The sequence below is a fragment of the Anser cygnoides genome, chromosome 1 (genome assembly GCF_040182565.1).
Source record: "Anser cygnoides isolate HZ-2024a breed goose chromosome 1, Taihu_goose_T2T_genome, whole genome shotgun sequence".
Lineage (NCBI taxonomy): Eukaryota > Metazoa > Chordata > Aves > Anseriformes > Anatidae > Anser > Anser cygnoides.
The window spans coordinates 154,109,911-154,129,186 of record NC_089873.1 but is presented as its reverse complement, the minus strand read 5'-3'; the positions used below and the strand labels follow the sequence as shown (position 1 = coordinate 154,129,186).

The window sequence follows — 19,276 nt, the reverse complement described above, 5'->3', positions numbered from 1 at the left end:
ATTTAGAGGAAAATCTATTGCTCCAGTTTTATACTGGTAATTAAGAATATGGATATCTATAATGCTCTAGAAGTACACATTCTCACAAAAACACGTAGAAATACCTATAATGTGTTATTCCATTAAGTGAGACCTTCGTAGCAGCTCCTACCTCTAAGTTCATAGTTCCATAAGAATCTTTACTGTGAAGAAACCTGCTAACCTTCTAAGTCTAATGTATCTGTTGTTTGCAAAGTGACTTCAAAATCAGTAACAAAAACACCCTGAGGCTTGAAAAGTCCTTTTTCACTGGGACATGAAATTTCATTCAGATTTACATGCACAATGAACCATTAAAAAAAAAAAGAGAGAGACTGATTTTAAAAAGATCATTACTTTCTTTCTCACATTTGCACTAAAACATAAAAATAAAAAATAAATCCCTTAAAATAGTCTAGCAACCAAAAATATATGTTTTGTGGAGCCAGGCTTTAAAGTAACAAAGCAGCAGCAGCTACACATTAGCTACATCCTGGAGATTACAAAATAATGCAGAAAGCTTTGAAATGTAAATGATAATTAAATACTTTAGAAGGATTTTTTTCTTTTTTTTTTTTTAACTTCTACGGAGAGAAAGACTGTGCTCTTGTGTTTCATTGTATGGAATTATTCTTACATGAAATAAAACTCTTGACAATATTTAAACAAATGCTGAATTCCATCATTTAGTTATGCTGATTACTGCCCATCGCTATTCTAAACCTGATTCATTTACAGGAAATTCATAGCACTCTAACTCTGGTGCCTTTGAAAAGTTCTACACCTGGGCAAGGGATTACAAGCAAGACTATGGATTTAATTAAATTGTTTAATTTAGTTACATCCTAGAGATTATCCTTTATCTTAGAGCAAGGATATACTTCACATTCCCATTTCAGTCAACTTTACCTAGCTTCATCTACGGAAACCTTACTAAGATAGACAATACCATTTTTATTAGCTTGTGTTCGCCATTTTACGAAATGGCAACAGAAACAACCTTGCATCCTGAAAACCTTGGGGGAAAAATGTTTCTGTATGTTTTTCAACATAGTACATCCATTCAAATTTTATATCGACCTTTTATCACTTATTTCATTTTTATGTTAGCTTTTCTTTGAAGTGCCAAAATTATCCACCTTTTTTGTTTACATATTTATTTATCTATAGAAACATAAATTATGTAATGTCACATATTTCAGGATATGCCAAAACCATCTATTGTTTGGAACAGAATCAGAATTTGAGTTCTGAGTTTGACTTCTACCTACCTCTAACTTGTTCCAGTTATGTATTGCTAAATCCAAGCACCAAAAGCAGCTAGATTCTAACACCAGGAAAGGATATGTTCCCTATTTCTCACTTCCATAAAAAATATATTGGAAGATCCAAACTTCAGCACATTAAGGTTACTCTCTGATTTATATAATTGAAATGCAAAACTAAATGTAAACAAACTTTATCGTCTACAACACAATGAAAATAGGTTGCAAATTTGAGGTCACAATAGAGAAACTCAGGGTTTTACTAATTTTCTCATCCTTTTCTACTACAAAATATAGCATTGTCTATTCCTTGTATTTTCACACCACTCAGAGTATGGCAGAACGTAAGATCTGAATTAGCACTAATTACTCTAAAGAACAAAAATGTACCAGTTTCAAAGAGTCTCAGAAAAAACTGATGTCACAGTAAGAATATATGCAATTGGGGTATATCTTCCTATGTATTACTAACTCTCTAATATTTGCCAAAGGTAAAAATGAGCTTACATATAACCAAATAAGGCAGGCCTCTATTTACTTGTTCAAAAAAAACGGTATCTCATCTCACAGTTCTGTGCATTCTTAAGTTTATCAGTTATGTTTAAACTCTAAATTGAAAGACTTTAACAGCAAAGTTTTCTGCAGTAAACATTTTGACTGTTAGCTCTGTATTTAAATTTATTACTGCCACTAATAGATCAGTGGAACTAATAGATCATATATTTTTAAAAGTCTTTAAATACAGCACAAAAAACTGACCTCACCTACAATGTTTCTATCAGTATATTACCATGAAACAGAAACTGCCTGTACTGAAATCTCCCTTAATATAACACTTAACCAGATAAATTATTTCTGTAATAAGTTTAATAGGTACAATACCTGATACACCTTCTAAAAACAAAACAAACAAACAAACAAACAAAAAAAAAGAGAGAAAAAAAACAGAACACTATGTGTGGAATGAAAGTGCCTGAACTTTGGAGATCCAGCAAGAGCTCACAAGAATAAAGAGCTAATTTGCAAATGAAAAGTCAAGTCAGCAATTACAAAGTGTAGAGTGTGAAAAGCGATGATTGTTTATAGGAAAAGTGAAATTTGTTTTCTTCCAATTTTACATGTACTCCAGATAAGCAAAATTCCTGAGGCAAATAAATGTAGACCAATGTTTATCAGGAAGAAAAAATGATAAAAAATACACAGTCCTTTACAGATGAAACAAGCAAGGAATTCAAGCCAAAACAACTATGATTTCAAAGAAATCTTAACATACAACTACTACCAAACAGAATGTTTAGAAAACATACATTAAAATACTTACTGCTCTCTGAAATTATCTGATTTCTACTTTCAGCATAATATTTTAAGATATACTATGTTTATAGTTATGTTTTTCTACTCGCTTGACATTAAGATAAGAAATAATTTGAAATAACTTTGGTACAGCACTACATGTAGGTTAAAGGCCCACAAAATTCTTTCACTAATGTTTGAGATATTCTTAAAAACCAATGGTCCCTAAAATTATGTTACCATTTAAAAGTTCTCTTTCCCAATTTCCTCTCAAAAACCTCTCATTCATCACTTTTAGAGCCACTAAGACCAATTCAGTATAAGAGAATTACAGTCCAGCCATTATTAAATTTCTTTTTAAAGCCTCTGTTAGCAAGAACAGAGTCTATGAAATACTGAATGTATGGAAAAGAAAACTTGACACTCTGTCTAGCAGACCACACATTTAAAAAATAAATTTTAAATATGCTTATATTTTACATAAGAAATAGAGTATTTATACATTTTCAATTAGTGATGAGCATTCAATCCCTCGAATAGATAAAAAAAAGATTTTAAAATAAATGTTCTTTTATATACACTGTTGAGATGAGGTCATTAGTTCCATAAGGGTTGTGGGTTAACCAATTTCATTAGAAGAAAAATATTTAAGAATTAGCAACATTAGCTAAACACCCAGCAAAAACACCTGCATTTTCTAGGTTTTATACTAAGACAATGCAGAAACCGTGGGCTTTACTGAGCTGTTAAGAATAATTAACTCCAGAGACAGTCACACAGGAAAGTGCAGCTACAGGTTGTGGTCCAAAGAAACCTCAAACAAGCCAAATCATCCAAAGATTGGAGTTAATGGATTGGAATTCTATGCAGGTTCTTAAGTTTCTGGAAACGAGGCATGTCCACATACATTCCATTTGTATCATTCTACATGTAACGAGAACTAAAAACTACTTCAGGCATTATGTCTATGGGGAATTATCTATATCCAAAATTATGGGCCACTCCCACATATGCCTCAAAACATTAATTGAAATTCTGAGGATTTTTCCAAAAATGCTTTCTTTGGAGAATTAAATTACCTTTGTAGATGCAATAAAATCTAATCAGTGCATTTTCTGAACATGTTCCCTGGGTTTCTCTTTCTCATAAATATTAATATAGAAAATCAGAGGCCAAGTCATTCCAGAATTTATACACTGTATGTATAAATTTAGAACTCTAAATGTGGTATTAACACAGAGAAACACTAAACATTACACTTGGTTTTTAATACATTTAAATGTTGCATATTTTCCAGTAAAATAATCTCAAGAGACTTAATTAAACAAATGATGACTGTTCAGATTAGCAAAGAAGCTACATTTGAAGATGAAAATATACACTAAGAAGTCAGAATTTGCACTTAGTGGTAATCATACGTTTTTAATCTCTGTACACTGTAGGTGCATGAGGTAAAGTACTGGCTTTTGTTTTCTTCCTGTTATTGGATAGTCCCAGGTTATATTAGGTTATTTCCCATAACGACCTAAAATTTTGTCTGTCAAGCATTCCATTTGTGATTATATTAACATAAATTGGGAAACAACTGGAATTGAACAATCTCTAATCCAGAAGAAGAGGACGATTTATAATTAATTGATGTCTGGCATCAATGTCAGGCAAGATCTTGGCTTCATGGCTACCTGAAAATTAATGACAATGATTTCTTCTGCAGATGACAAGTAGAATAAAATGAAGATGAGATAAATTTGAAATATCATAATACTAAGCAATATGAACCCAAGCTGTCTGGTGAATGAAAGTGGTTTCATCTATTCAGTAGCTTACCAGACAAGTTTTTCACAGAAATCACTTTGATTACCAGTCTAATTCATTAGCCAAGTTTTAGAAAAGCTGTTTAAAATTACCACTGCATCTATCACTGGAGCCAGTATATAAGCAAATAAAAATACTACCCTTTACCCTGAGTGAGTTCCTGGATCTTTCTTTTATGCTACCCTTCCTAAGTGTTAGTCTTCCAAAACATATTTCTAAAAGAAGAACTATGCACAGAAAATTAGTCACGACGGAAAAAATATCACATTCAATTAGATATGCATATGATATTATTGTGTTATATATTTGTAATAACTTGATTTGTACACAAGTAAATCCCACTCAGCAAAAGTATTAAAGGCATTTTTAAAGAAGAGGCATTTTTAAAGAAGAGTTTAGAAATAAAGAGTATTTTCAAAAGTTTGCTAACATCTTGGTAAGTGCGCATACATTGTGTTTAAGTATTTGTCTATCACGTACATATGTATATACAAGAGAAAATGTGTATTTTGAATTCAAAAAGCAGCATATCTAGGTTTTGCTGTCTATTTTAAAGATGGGTAGACATTTATTTTTCATATGGAAGTACTTTACAAAGCAAAACACTTCTAATTCCATGTGTCTAGCTTTTACTGATATATGTTAAAGATATTTTATATATACTTCTACACTTCCATTGAACTGAATGAAGAAGCTACAGATTGTTTGTCACATTTCGGTTATCTCATTTTTCACAATGTTCTCATGACACTCTGTATATCATCTACATAAGATTTATTTGTCAGAATTCCATAGTGCCTTCCTGACAACAGATGTTTTGAAATGCATCCTGTTTTGCTTGGCAAAGACTTATTCGGATGGGTTTGACAGTAAATTTCAGTGAGGAATTCAGCAATCATTTAACTCTGGTTAGGTAAACTAACTCTGGTTAGGTAAACTAAAAAGTGACTCACATAAATATTAATTTCTATATGAATTGCACATTTAAAGCAACCAACTTTTTTAATTGTTTCTTCAGCTTCCCTCCTAATAGCATACAAATTTGAATCCACAGGTACTCCAAATATCACTCTATGAATCATGAAAAGTAAAGTTCATACACAGTAAAAGGCATAATAGTATTTTTTCAGAAGGAATTATTGGATGAACAGTAATTCCAAGACCTTAGCATAAATAGGTGAACGTCACCATATCTCCATTTGAATGATTCTTAGAGGAAATTAGGTTTGATGCAACAGACTTTACAAGTGAACAGCCCTTATTCCAATCATTCTTTTAGAATTCATCTGTATGAGTGGTATGGGTTACAGGTAAGATATATACTAACCAAATTCCCTTATTCAAGCGTGACACAAAGTGCCTTATGAAAAAGGAATGAATGAATAAGGATGAGTTTGGAAGTCTCTTTTAAGCTTCATCCTTCCTAAGAAAATGTTTGCATTTCAGTGCTGAGAGGCAGTCATCGCCTCCTCAAACTGTAATATAGTCAAATGCAGAGTTCTCCCCCAACTAAGACTGAACAGGTGGTTCAGAACAATTGGTCAGTTAGGAAACCCTCCTAAACTTGTTCTCATGCACAAATATCACATACATAAATCCACCATTATAAACCAAGTACTCTAGTCTTCTTATGAAGTCTAGTCTTCTCTCACATGCAGACTGCCTAAAAATAAGCCTGCATCGAATTTACCACTGACATGCAGGGAGAGCGATAACTCATCTTCCCAGTATCACTTATCACTTTACTATCTAAAAATGGCAAGATTTAGCTTACATTAGAAGTTATAAGAAATAATTCTTATAGTAATAGAGCCATGTAAAAATAAAATTGGATTTATTATGACAATGTATGATATTTCAAATATGAAGCATGGGAAAAAAAAAAAAAAGAGATTGATTAGGGCAGATCATTAATTGTGCTTCTTAAAATTACCTTCCAAGCCAGCTTAAAAAGGAGATATAGTATACATACCAAACTACAACACATGGTGGCATTCTCTAATGTAACAGTATAGCTTGCACTTCATCATTGACTGGTATTATCCATGTTTTGAGTTATACTTAAGATTGTCACTCTTCATGATACAATTCTTTTGTTTTAAAACTACTTGTTTCCTGAGAATGAGTACAAAATAAGTCATCACAAGTTCCGAACACTGTTGAATATTGAGTATCACAAAATAAGAACAACTAGGGAAGTCGTGTTATTGCTTAACTCCTTTTATGCCTAGTGTCCAGACACAAAGTAGTGATAAAAGGCAGTCCCTGCGGTACCGGGTTTAGACATGTTGGGCTTGTTGACTACTTGCCATCTACCCAGGACTGTCTGCCAAACTTCCTCATCTCTACTCAGAGGCCCTAACTCGGAAAAGCAGTGGGAAGGCAGACACACAGAGGGGGCTGCAAACATGGGCTCCCAAGGCTGCCAACCATGACATATTTCTTACTTTCGTAATTCGGAAGTTACCGTTTCCTGCTGCTCAGGGCAGCTGGAGTGGGCACCGCTACAGGCTGTATGGCAAAACCACTCGAGCAGCTTAACAAAGGGACTCATTAGCGACGGTTCCCTCGAATTGTCTTCCCAGACACCGGACACATGGAAGGCTTTACGCGCCGTTTACTATTCGTCCTTACAACCACACCAAAAAAAAAAAATTAAAAAAAAAAATCAAAGGGAGAAAGGGAGATGCGGTGATGCGGGTGGGGTAAGGCGACTCGCCGCAAGCCGCCACCTCGCCCAAGGAGACCCCCGGAGCCCCGGCTCCCGCGGCCGGAGCCCAAACCCGAGGCTGAAAGGAAGCCCCGGGAGGGGGCAGCCGGAGCCAGGGAGGGGCTCCCCTCGCCCGGGAAGTTTGTGGCCACGGGTCGCCCCCGCCCGCCCGCGCCCCCCTGGCTGCTCCCGGCCCCAGGGACGCACCTTGGCGCCGCAACCTCCGCTTCTTGAGCCCGAAGATGCGGACCTTGGAGAAAATGTCCACCAGGTTGCCGTTGCAGAGCCCGCGGTTCTTGCTGGGGCTGTTCCGCCTCCTGCTGGCCGAGGGCCGGTCCCAGTGCTGCTCCCTCGCCTGCCGCTTCTGGCGGATCAAGCCGCTGGCGATGGCCGCTGCCATGGCTGCTCGCCGGCTCGCCCGCGACGGGCAGGGGGGCGGGCGGCGGGGCGCTCAGCCCCGGCGGGGACCCATCCCCGGGGGCAGCGGGCTAGCGAGAGCCTCCCTCCTTCCCTCCGGGACGAGGGGCGGCTGCAGGGGGGAAGCACCCCCACCCCGCTACCCCGCGGGAGCTGCGCTGCCGCCGGGGGTCACCGCATGGGCGCCCCGCCGCCCTGCCCCGGCGGCTGCGGGCGGAGGGGCGCGGAGCGAGGCGGGCTCGGGGCAGAGCAGCGCTCCGCGGAGCCCTGCTCGGGCCGGGGGCTTCGTCTCCCCCCGCCCCGGTTGCCCCCTCTCAGCCCCTGCGCTGCCGCCGCCCGCTCGCCCGCCGCTGCCATCGGAGCGGCTCCGGGCGGCTACCGCCGCCACCTCTTGCAGGCTCCCGCCTGATGATTGCCAAGTGTTTCGGAAATCAGCATCTGGAGAGAGCAATCTCCTTCTCCTGGGAGAGCTGTAATCACAGCTCTTCAGTCCCACCCCGCTCCAGCCTCCCTACACACGCACACGCACACACACACCGCACACACACGCACCGCTGGAGCTTTTTTGTCCTCCCGAGCCGAGGGGCGGCGAGGGTAAAGGGGATGGAGGAGGGACGGGAGAAAGGCAGGAGAATAAAGAAAAAGGGCCGAGGGGCGGGGGGTGCCGTTGACGCCTTTTTCTTGGGGGAAACGGCGAGTTCCCAGCGGATCCCCCACCAGCAGCCGCTACTCCCCCTTTAGCTCTCCGGGGTGCTCCCTCAGACACCCTCGCAAACACGTACACCTTCACGCCAGCTACCTCGCACTCCCTCCGACACCTTCGCGACGGCTCCCTGCCGCCCTGCATCCCCCGACACCTTCCCTCACCCCCCCGAGCCTCCCTGGGCGCCGCCCGGCTCTGCTGCCCGCAGCCAGGGCACGGAGGAGGATGGGGAGGGGGTCTCCGGCGGGGATGCCGACTGAGCAACCCCCTCTGCTCGCCAAACGAAGCACGAAGCCCGGGAACGGGGGCGAGCGGCGGTGACCCGCCGACAGAGCCGACCAGCCAAACCAATCCCCCACCAGGCGCGGCTTTACACAGGTATCTCCTCTGTGCCCAAGCCGGAGATGCTCTGGGGGCAGAGGACGGCGGGGAGGAGGACCGCGGTCCCTGCAGGGCAGCCCACCCCGCCGCAGCCCCTCTCCCGGCCAGCCCGCCCGGAGCCGGGCAGGGCACACGGGTGCGCCTCGCACGGTGGCGGTCCCACGAGCAGGGGGGTCCTGTCGCATGGGAAGGATTCAGAGCAGTGAGAAAGAAACACTCTTACGCAGCCGAAGGGACCTTCCACCGAAACCAGAATGCGCTCAAGGTCTATACCAAGACTATACCAAGAGCAGACTTTTAACTCGGAACGTAATCTGTTTTCGGAGGTTCCAGAAATGATGAAGGATTTCCCTAGGGCACCCACAAACAGACACAGCAGGTAGATTTATTGATCACCATCATAATGTAAAATTATTTCTTAGCGTTTTTCATAATCTACATCTTGGAGCCCTTGAGCAGTCACTAGTCAAGCTTGTTAGATACTGAGTCTCTGCCCCAATGAGTTCACAAACAACACAGGTAGTAATTACTAGGTAAAATATCACTACTCATCCTTTTTCTTCATTTATTTTTTTTCATGTTGGGTCATCTCCCATTTCAAATAAGGGCTCAATGTTTTTCAGGTTTACTTTCTGCTAGTCTGATGGTGAAACTTCCTGAAGTTGTAACTAAATACAGAAATAATGTAGAGTTATCCTACAGGGAAAGGCTTGCACAGGCAGGTACAACGAAACGAATATATAGCTTTTATACTCTCGTCAAAGTGCTCTACTTTCTAGTTAGATGCCTTTTTCAAAAAAAAAATAAGTCAAACAAAAACAACTAAAAGGATTGAAGTGTAAATATGCATCCAGAATAATTCACATCTAGAATATTTCACTGTTTTTCGATATAGAACCTGTAGGTGTATTGTAAACAAGTAGGTTCTTGTTTCAGTGGAGGCTTCAGCATCTCCGATATTGACCATTATTTCCTACATCTTTTAATCTATGAAGGACTATTTTTATACAAAGGGCAAAAGTTTATGAAAGGAACTCCCTTAAACAGGGATTTTGTATTAATTCTAGACCAACTAGGAGCAGAACATGCACAATCGGATCTGGATAATACATTTAAATTCTATTTAAAAGTGTCTCTAAAGAGATTCAGCTAAAACACTCACACTGGATTTTCCGTCTGGCAGTTTTTACAGAGCAGCAATTTCCTTACAACTGCTACAATTACCTTAACTAATGCAATTAAAGTGAGGGCTATTTTTTAGTTTTTTTTTTTTTTAGTTTTTTTTTTTTTTTTTACTTTTACATTTGACTGTGCTAGTTTTGCATTAGGCTTCTTTTTTCTTTTTTTTTTTTTTTTTTTCCCCATATTTCCCAGAAAGCGGGCAAGACACAGTGTTGCCTTCTGTAAGTCTTTGTCCAGGTGTAGGTGCTCCAGCGGGGCTCCCACCGGCCCGGCTCGGCCCCTGCCTTCAGCACCATGGACAGCCGCAGGAAGCCCGACGGCGGGTGGCCCTGGGACGTCGTCCCCTGCCTACAAGGGAGGAGGTTACAGGACACAGCCCACAGACCTGGCTCCTGGCTCCAAACAAAGGAAGGAATGAGAGGGACTGAAATAAAGCCCATCCCACTGTTATCTTGAATTTTCAGAGGAATTTAGAAATGGTATACAAACAGCCCTAATTTTTGTGTGTGAGACTCCCTCTGTAAAGTAAGTTCCACGTTCTTTTGCCCTGTACTATCCATGATACTATACACTCTATATTATCTATTACTCTTATTCTATTTCCATAGTTTCCTTCAAATACTGGACCTTTGCCAAAACACCCTAACATTTATCAATATTATGATGCTCGGGGTCATGGCCAAAGAATGAAGATGAAGATGGGCAGTATGCCTATAGACAAGAGAAAATGTGTTTCTTAATGCAGAGATCAAAAACAATAGCTTTCCACTTGCATCTCAGAAATGCAGAGCAGTTGTTTACTGTTTGAGGTTTTGCAAAGAAAACTCAAGAGAGCCATCTGCTGTCTTAACCTGTGATAAAATGTGTGCAATTCTAGTCAACGAGAAGCTTTTCCTAACAGATGGATTGGAGAAGTAGGAACATATCTGCTATCTTAATGACTAGTAAATGCATAAGATTATGCATTGAGGACAAATGGAAATATCTCAGTTATAACATTTGCTACATTAAAATAGAGTTTTATTTCTGATTAACAAAATTCTCAATGTGCAAACAAATGATTTAAAGCAAAAGAGGGAATTTTCAATACTCTTCATTTTTCCATCTGTTCATTTCTAACTACTAACTTATCATAGCTTTCGGGAGTCTACTAAAATAATAATAAAAAATAAATAAATAAAGATTTTTTAAAATTACTTGTTTTAATGAATTTTTGAGAAAAGCATTCACCATATAAAATGTATGTCAAATACTTGTTTTACCATATATTAAGATATGAAACCATATTTTTTTCTTAATTTTATTTTTGTCTATATTTCTAGGGACAAAACTTTTCCCATTTCATCTAATTTTAAATGTAAATTATAATGTGTCATTTTCAGGCATCAAAGTTTAATAAGTGAAAATATACACCATTAATATTTGTGTATATTCATGTACTAGTGGTACATAGAATGTTTTTATAGGAGCTTCCATTTTAAAAAATAAGATTCTATACTTTAAATTGTATCCTAACATAGATCTATAGGCTGCAAAATTTACAGAATCAAAACCGTCAAACTGTCATCATTATGGTTTGAAAGCTGTGTTCCTCTCTCTCTCTCTCTTTGTCCACTTTGTGTATGTTCTCAATTGTTTTGGATAAGGTTACAAGCTACAGGTTCATTTCTGGCCAGTACAGGTATGAAGACTGTTCTTCCTTTCATAATTCATTTCAATATAAACAAAAAGGTATTACCATAGGTATGTTTCCACCTACACAAACTCAGCCCATGTTTCCTCCTCCCAGATACCCTGAAACCATTCCACATATCAAAAACCAAACAAATAAAATCAGAAAAAATGCACCCTAAGAAAAATACCCCGAAGTCCTAACAAGCATAGATTTTTCTAGAAGTGTAAAATGCCAGATTATTTGATTGCTGCTAAAGATGATTAGCATTTAGATGAGAGCTAATTTTTATTACATTTTATGGCCAAGAGTAGACAAACACAGACTGCTTACCTGGTTAAATAACTTAGAACGTGATGCTGTAAATCTATCTTATTTTATATTCTAGAAGCAATTAGTCAAGTATTGTGAATCTAGAAGTTCTTTTGGACTCTGAAGAGCTGAAGATCATTTTGTATCCCTGAAAAAGCAATTGTTATTTTTTTTAAGACAGTCTGTGCTATAGTTGCAAAGAAGATTAATTCCTTACCCCTTAAGCTTTCTTTCAAACTGGGAAGGCTTCTCTGGGAGTAAAAGTACCTGTCTAGTCATAACAATAGCAAGGTATGCATAAAAGTACATCTGGGCAATTGAGAAATTTTAATGTCATTCCAAGAAAAGATGTCTCAGCAGTGAAAAATACTTGTTTATAAATTCTGAAGGATGAATTGAATCAACATTCCAGTATGTTCAGTGAGACAGCAGACTGATTACCACAGTGCTAGGCTTCTGATTCTGAACATTTGTCAGTACTGATCAAAATTATTAAAGGTTGCTGATAATTTTGGTGGAACATAATTCAAGTGTCTAAATTCAATTTACATATCAAATCAAATACCTATCATACTTATCAAATTCTGCATAATGAAATGGCAAGGAAAATTGATACAGTTTTATGGAAAGGATTATTCATGTAACTACAAACTTGTATCTGCCTGAGGTATGCAATGTGTTTATACAGAGGGGAGAGTGGGTGTTGGAAAGCAACAGTAACTTCTAATTCTTTATTTATTTTTCTTGGAGGACAAAGCTAGAACAAGAGATATAACTGAATGACTTGAATAAGACAGAAGAAATATATCCGAGGGTTTACTCTATAGGCAGCTGGGTGTTTAGTTTTTAAACATTAACAACATAGAAAAATATTTGTTGACATAAAAGGCCATATTTGTTGAGAACATACCAGTATGAACATATGAAATGATAGATAATAAATGTTTTGTTTTTTTTTTTTTTTTTTAGAAAGCTGAAGTGCTTTCCATGCTTATAATAAGATGAATATTGTTAAGCAATGAGGTTTAAACAGTTTAAATTAGTTCAGTTTTATGTGTTCATGCATTATTGTCAACCTATCCAAAGACAATCCACTGTGAAGTGCTTCAATTTAAAATCCTTAATGCCCCCAAACACTTGATGCTGATTAGACTTAGTATTAGTAAACTTAGACATTAGTATTAAGAATGAAGTTTATTAAACATGCTAATATACTTCAGAATTTGCATATCTGTGCTTTTACACTGCTCTGTATTAAAGGCACTCAGCTTTCATCTCAAGGTGCACTCAAGGAGCCAAATCCATACCTGCTAAACTGTACTGATTGCATATGAAGTCCTATGTAATATATATATATACACACATGTATGTATATTGAAAAAAAGCGAATCCCTTTAAATAAGATGAAAGTAAGTTTCCAGTATGTAGTTTAGAAGACTGCACATGTTTTATCCAACTTCTCCACAGGCTTTAGACTTACTCAACTTTATGTATCCAAATAATTAGACAATCTGTTAATGAGTAATTAAAGTATATACATAAAAAAAAAATCTGCCATGTAAGAAAGTCCTATATTAGGTTGCTGGTTATGCAGAGAACTATCAAAAACTAAACATTAATATGCATAACATATAAGGAAGTAAGAGCCATTATATCAGCTCAGTGCCGATTGCTTAGTTAATGCAACAAATCTTATACATCAACCAATTTTTTCCAAACATGATCTGGGATATGTCTGCAGCTCAAAGAAATAAGTACATATATGGTGGTAAGGATTCGGTTTCATTTAGGGAACTGAATAAAATTGTCTGGTAGATGACAAATAGGACAACACTGAATATTATTATTGGGTTGTTTTTTATAAATTACATATTTTGAAATTGCTTAGCCTTGCTTTTGCTTTTTTGACTTTGCTTTCCTTCCTCTCAATAGCGTTGATTATATTGCAGTAATGAGTCTCATGAATAGTGACAACTCAAGGAATATACCTGTTTTAATTGCTTAAATTTTCATGTTCATTTCTGTTTTTCTGTTAGCTAACTCTTCATTCTTCTACAGTGAAAAGAAAAGTGAATAGAGATTCTCACAGTATTTTCACAATTGATCTTACACCAAGATAAGACATACGATTATAGCTCCTAATTTTTAATACTTCTCCTCTGATATCTTTAATGAATATTCCCAGTTTTCATTTTATCTATCCTCTACTTCTGATATCGCTTCTTCTGAGATTAGGTGAACGAAAGATACCACCTGGATTGACAGGAAAATCTGAACAGCACAAAGATCATATGAAGCTCTCCAAGATAACTCACCTGGGTCCAAAACCTATCTCCAACAAATCTCTTTTAAACAACATTTAACAAAAACAATGAAGAAGCAACAACAACAACAACACAAACACACACACACACAAAACAAGACCACTTTAAGGGACAAATCTATAAAAGTAATTAAAAATGAAATACACTGCATTTTCTTCCATGATATCTATATCTATGATTTTAACTTTCCATATTAAATAGTCCCCTTGAAGAGGGATTCTTAAGTACTAATAACAGAATTGCATTGTCTTTTATTTTGTTCACATTGAAGACAGAAAAAAAAAAAACTGCCACCAAAGTCCTTTAGAAAAGGCTTCAGTGACACAAGCCATAACAACTTTCATTAAAGAAAAAAAAAAAAAGCAACTACACATCTCTAATGCACACAGATACATAAAGCAGTTTAAGTATTAGAGACCTAAAACAGTGATGAGCTTCTTTATTAATTTGTAGTATGCACAGCTTAAATTAACATCTGTTGCATTTGCTTATCTAGCCACAACAGGACTATCTTCTATTTTGCATGAATTCTGAAATAAGCAACATACATTTTGGAACTAACTGAAAGTCACTGCAATGTGAGTCTGCTAAATTTTATTCTATAGAAACAAAAGAAACACCATTCCTGAGAAATATAGTCTCAAGCCTGCAGCGAACTTCCTCTGCAGTTAATACAGTTGACAGAGCATGCCAATATGTAAGCTATTATACCTGCTTGACTTAATACTTCTAAGAGGGCTTTCTACTCTTAAAGCAGTAAAAGAGAAAAAAAAAATTGCAATGAACTTATTCGCAGCATCTTGAATGGAAGAATGGAATCACCACAAATGTAATTCTTGACACACATTGATTTTTGCTACACAAGTTCTTGAAAAAAAAAAAAAAAGACCTATAGAAAAGTAGCCATCAATATGAAATTTTCCAACTGCAAAGAAGAAAAAATCTTAGCTCCCTTTATAACTGTAACTTGGGAAATGTTTACCTGCATACACATATGCGATTGTTCCTTTCATATAATTTGAAATTTATTATATCACGATATTTACTAGTTAATTAGATGATTACTTTCCAACTGATCTCTTCATAGGGGAGTCAGGTCCTTTAGTCTTTTTGCTCATGAAATAAATAACATCAGTGTATACAGACAACACACAATATATACAATTACAAAATATATGAATATGTAAAATCTTACAAAGAATATTTGACACTTGTATATGAAAAGATGTTTGTAAGAATTTGGGATGGTTAGTATGGGGATATTTTTATTCAGATGCCTCGTCTGAGTGACATTTAAAAGTGTATAACCTGTCTGCTCTTTATGCAACATTTAAACCCCTAATTATACACTGAGTTTATATCCTCTGCTTTAAATTATTAGGAAACTCTAAATGCCACCCAAGCAATATATACATATATATATATATATATATCTCAAGCTTACTGACATTTTTTTTTTGAAAGTCTTCCCTAATACTTATTTTAAATCCTTATATAAGGGTTTCTCACTTTTCTTGGAACAGATATGAATGAATAAGAACATCCCTTCCTTTGGGTTCAGACACAACTGGTAATGTTTTCTATAAAATCCACAGCTGTTTCCTTGTTTCTAAACAAAAAAGTTAAGTGCATTGTCTGCCATTTCTCCTGGAGTAAATCAGTGACAGATATAAATCTTTTTTTTTTTTTTTTTATTTATATATTCAGAAGTATCTGACATGATAATGCAATTTATACTAGCATAGGAAGATACTATTGTTTGTGATCCTTAATGTTTCTTTCATTCTGCACTATTTTCATTAATGGAAATTTTTTCTTTGCACTGACATGCTTTGCATTGTTAAGCAAAAAAGCAGAAAAATATTATCTTCCACAAAAATACTAGAAGAAAATTGATTAAAATAATTTTTAGGTACAAGACTTTTCTCATCCTCTCTCTGATAATCAATCTACTTTTGCTTTGTTACTCCTATAAATTATCTTATCAAGATAGAGCTCTTAAGCTTTTACTATCTCGTCCTCAATTTTGAAGACACAACAGTTAGTATATCATGAATACTATTCATAAATATAAAAAATACACCTATTTTCAAGTCTTGAAAAAAAATATTACGATGCCTGCTTATGTTACTATGCTGACATTCCTGACTATTAGCTCAAATGCCATAGCATTTATTATTGGCAGCAATCGCATGAATCACTAACATAGTGACCTAGTACTCCTATAATTACCTGAAAAAGTCCAAGAAACCTAAATTATGAAGTATTTCACAATCAAGATTGTTAGCTCATCAAAACTGTTCAACAGGGTATCACTCTAATGCGCAGTGCAATTATCTGATTTGCCAGCAGTGGACACTGTTACTCTAGTTATCTACAGATATATTGGCTGGAGAATAACTTGCAAGACATACTGATAAATTTTTCTTTTATTGCTTTCCCTGATATAAGAACCTAGAATTATTTACAATAGGCAAAAGCTGAATAAAAATTGTATGATAGGGATATATTTCAATATTTTTGTGGCAGCAGATAGATTGTCCATTTCTTTAAATATTTATATATATTTTATTTTAAAGTAATTAAAAAAAAACCCCGACTTACTTACATGGGATTCTTTTTTTCCCCATCATAATCATTTTAGGTCCTAGAAGATGTTCTGATACAGAAAAAGAAAATTCCTTCTTTTCTCTCTTTCACAGAACCATGGTTCTCACAATGAAACTGTAAATCCTTCTAAATGCCTTAATGTTTTGCATTGCTTTTATACAATTTTTATATTTAATGAAATCAGCATGCTAAAAAAAAAAAAAATCTAAACAGTACATTTACTTCAGAAGCCTTTACCAATCCTTGAATAATATAATTGTTCAAAATCTGCAAAGTACAACTCACTGACACTTTTACAGGTACTTTAAAGTTAAGCTGAAGCGTAGACATTGGATAAGGACAGAAAACAGAATCACAGAATCACAGAATTGTCTAGGTTGGAAGAGACCTCCAAGACCATCTAGTCCAACCTCAGCCCTAACACTAACAAGTCCTACGCTAAACCATATCACTAAGGGGTACATCTAAACATCTTTTAAAGACCTCCAGGGATGGTGACTCAACCACCTCCCTGGGCAGTCCATTCCAATGCCTAACAACCCTTTCAGTAAAGAAGTTCTTCCTAACATCCAACCTAAACCTCCCCTGGCGCAACTTTAGCCCATAAAGATATAGATACAGATTTACAGATAACTGTAAAACCAACACAGAATGTTGCAGAAGAATTAGCTAGGAATCAACCTAGCTGTTTGGAAGAGAGTTTCTATTCATCTTAGAGACAGAAAGAAAATCTAAGCATTTAAGAAAAGCAATGCACAAGATTAATCACAGATAATAAATATTATCTTCCTAGAGTTAGAACATTTACAGCAAATCACCTTTTTAATCCCCATGTTCAAATACCTCATTAAGCTCCCCCTAAAATTCCTACCAGTCTAGTATTATATAAATGCACTTCTCATGTAAATATATGTGGTATCTTAATAGCATAATGTTCATTGTCTGGCTAATGCAGCTGAAAATTTTCAAATAGGACCTAATAATCTGCTGACAGTATGTATACAGAAGGCACCCAGAAAGTCTCCTAGATCTATGCTTTTTGTCACGTGAAAAGTCAGTTGCAGATCCAACTTTTTTTTTTTTTTTTTAAATAATAATAATCCTTTTAACTGTTGCGTTTGATTTGTAAATTTGTATGAAGAAGTAAGGAGAGGAGCATGCATATTTTCAGTGGTAGGATAGTCTCACAACAACCTAAGACTATTTTGAAATCAACTGAGGAGGTCTGAAATGTTGAAGTGTAGCTTACAGCTGGCAGCATTTCAATACTTAAGAACATTGAGCATTGTCTGGGTCAATGACTCTTGTTCATAGCCTCTTATTAACTAGATAGAAGTGACTTAGAAGCCATCAGTCAGTGGATGAATACAATCAAAGCAGAACTGTCCTACTACATACAGGCCTAGACCGAGAGACCTGCTGAAACTGCTGTCTAGTCCCATCAGCTGTAAAACATGCTCACACTTGAACACAGGTAGGCAGAACACTGTGCTGCCCCAAAGCTCCATTTTCCCAATCCATTCATCTTGAAACTGAACTTGTTACTGGTGTACAGGGTTCCTCATACACAAGTCTTTGAGTCTCATTTGTTACCAAAAGTCTCCAAGTGTATCTTGCTTTCCTCTTCAGTGTTCAGATAAGCAAATGTATTTTTGTGTTTAAAAAATAATAAATAAATATATATATAAGAATTTTCACGAAGTCTCAAAGCTTTTTGATTTAATTCCAGCCCTAGCTTATGCACTACGGCAACTTGCTTTAGCTACAGATGTAAGGAGGAAGATCTAAATTAATACCAGGAAACAGCTTGATGAGTGGAAGCTCTCTTTGATGCAATTCAAAGCTGTGGTCTGTAAATAACAACTGAGTGGTTCTGGCTATGCTACACTGATAAGGAAGAACAGAACTCATTAGAAATGGAACATACTGGCAGCCAAATTGCTGTGAACCATAGCTGCTTGACTAATATTCTCTCTCCAGAGACAAAGTAATACCTTCTGGGCCTTAAAAGACTCAAACATAAACAACCTACACATCATTTATTGTGGAAAGAGATACTTATTGCTGCAGTTTTACACATGTGGAATAGGGTATGCCTAGCTGTAATTATCACTCATATAAATAAATTTTCAATGATTTTGTTTAAAATTATGTTTCACAAAGTAATAGTGCTTATAAGCACCTAATAATAATAATAATTCACATTTTTTAAACTGACTGTTAAAAGCATTTTACACAGGTAGGTCAACTTTCATAGAAATCAATTCATATTATTTTAAATATCCTAATTAAGAACAAGAATAACAACAACAACAAATGAATCAGTCTGTCTCCCAGTATGTTGTGGAAGTTAGGATCAATCTTGTATACAATTTCCTTTGAAAAATATCAGCACCTTGCACACCAACTTCATTATTTCAAGATTTGGCCCATACTTATCTTAAAAAATTTAACATATCTTAAAAAAGCTAACTCAGAATTTTTTTACTACAAGGATAATGGAATTACAGGTATGTTATTTGCATATTCAAACTGAGAACACACAAACATTAAACAGACTGGACAATAAAATAA

The 19,276-nt window shown here is 36.7% G+C and overlaps 1 protein-coding gene across 6 annotated transcripts in view; it reads right to left on the bottom strand.

The window, feature by feature from the left end:
- FGF14 (fibroblast growth factor 14) overlaps positions 1-19,276 on the bottom strand; it is a 409,622-nt gene that overhangs the window by 132,564 nt on the left and 257,782 nt on the right. The window contains exon 1 of one of the 6 annotated variants that reach the window (XM_048072735.2): positions 7,309-11,067. The exons of 4 other annotated variants lie outside the window; for them this stretch is intronic. In XM_048072735.2, coding sequence (XP_047928692.1) covers positions 7,309-7,501 — 193 coding nt within the window. In that variant the 5' untranslated portion in view covers positions 7,502-11,067. Of the gene's footprint in view, positions 1-7,308; positions 11,068-19,276 lie in introns of those variants that run through there. One more of the 6 variants, XM_048072733.2, reaches the window with a different exon arrangement.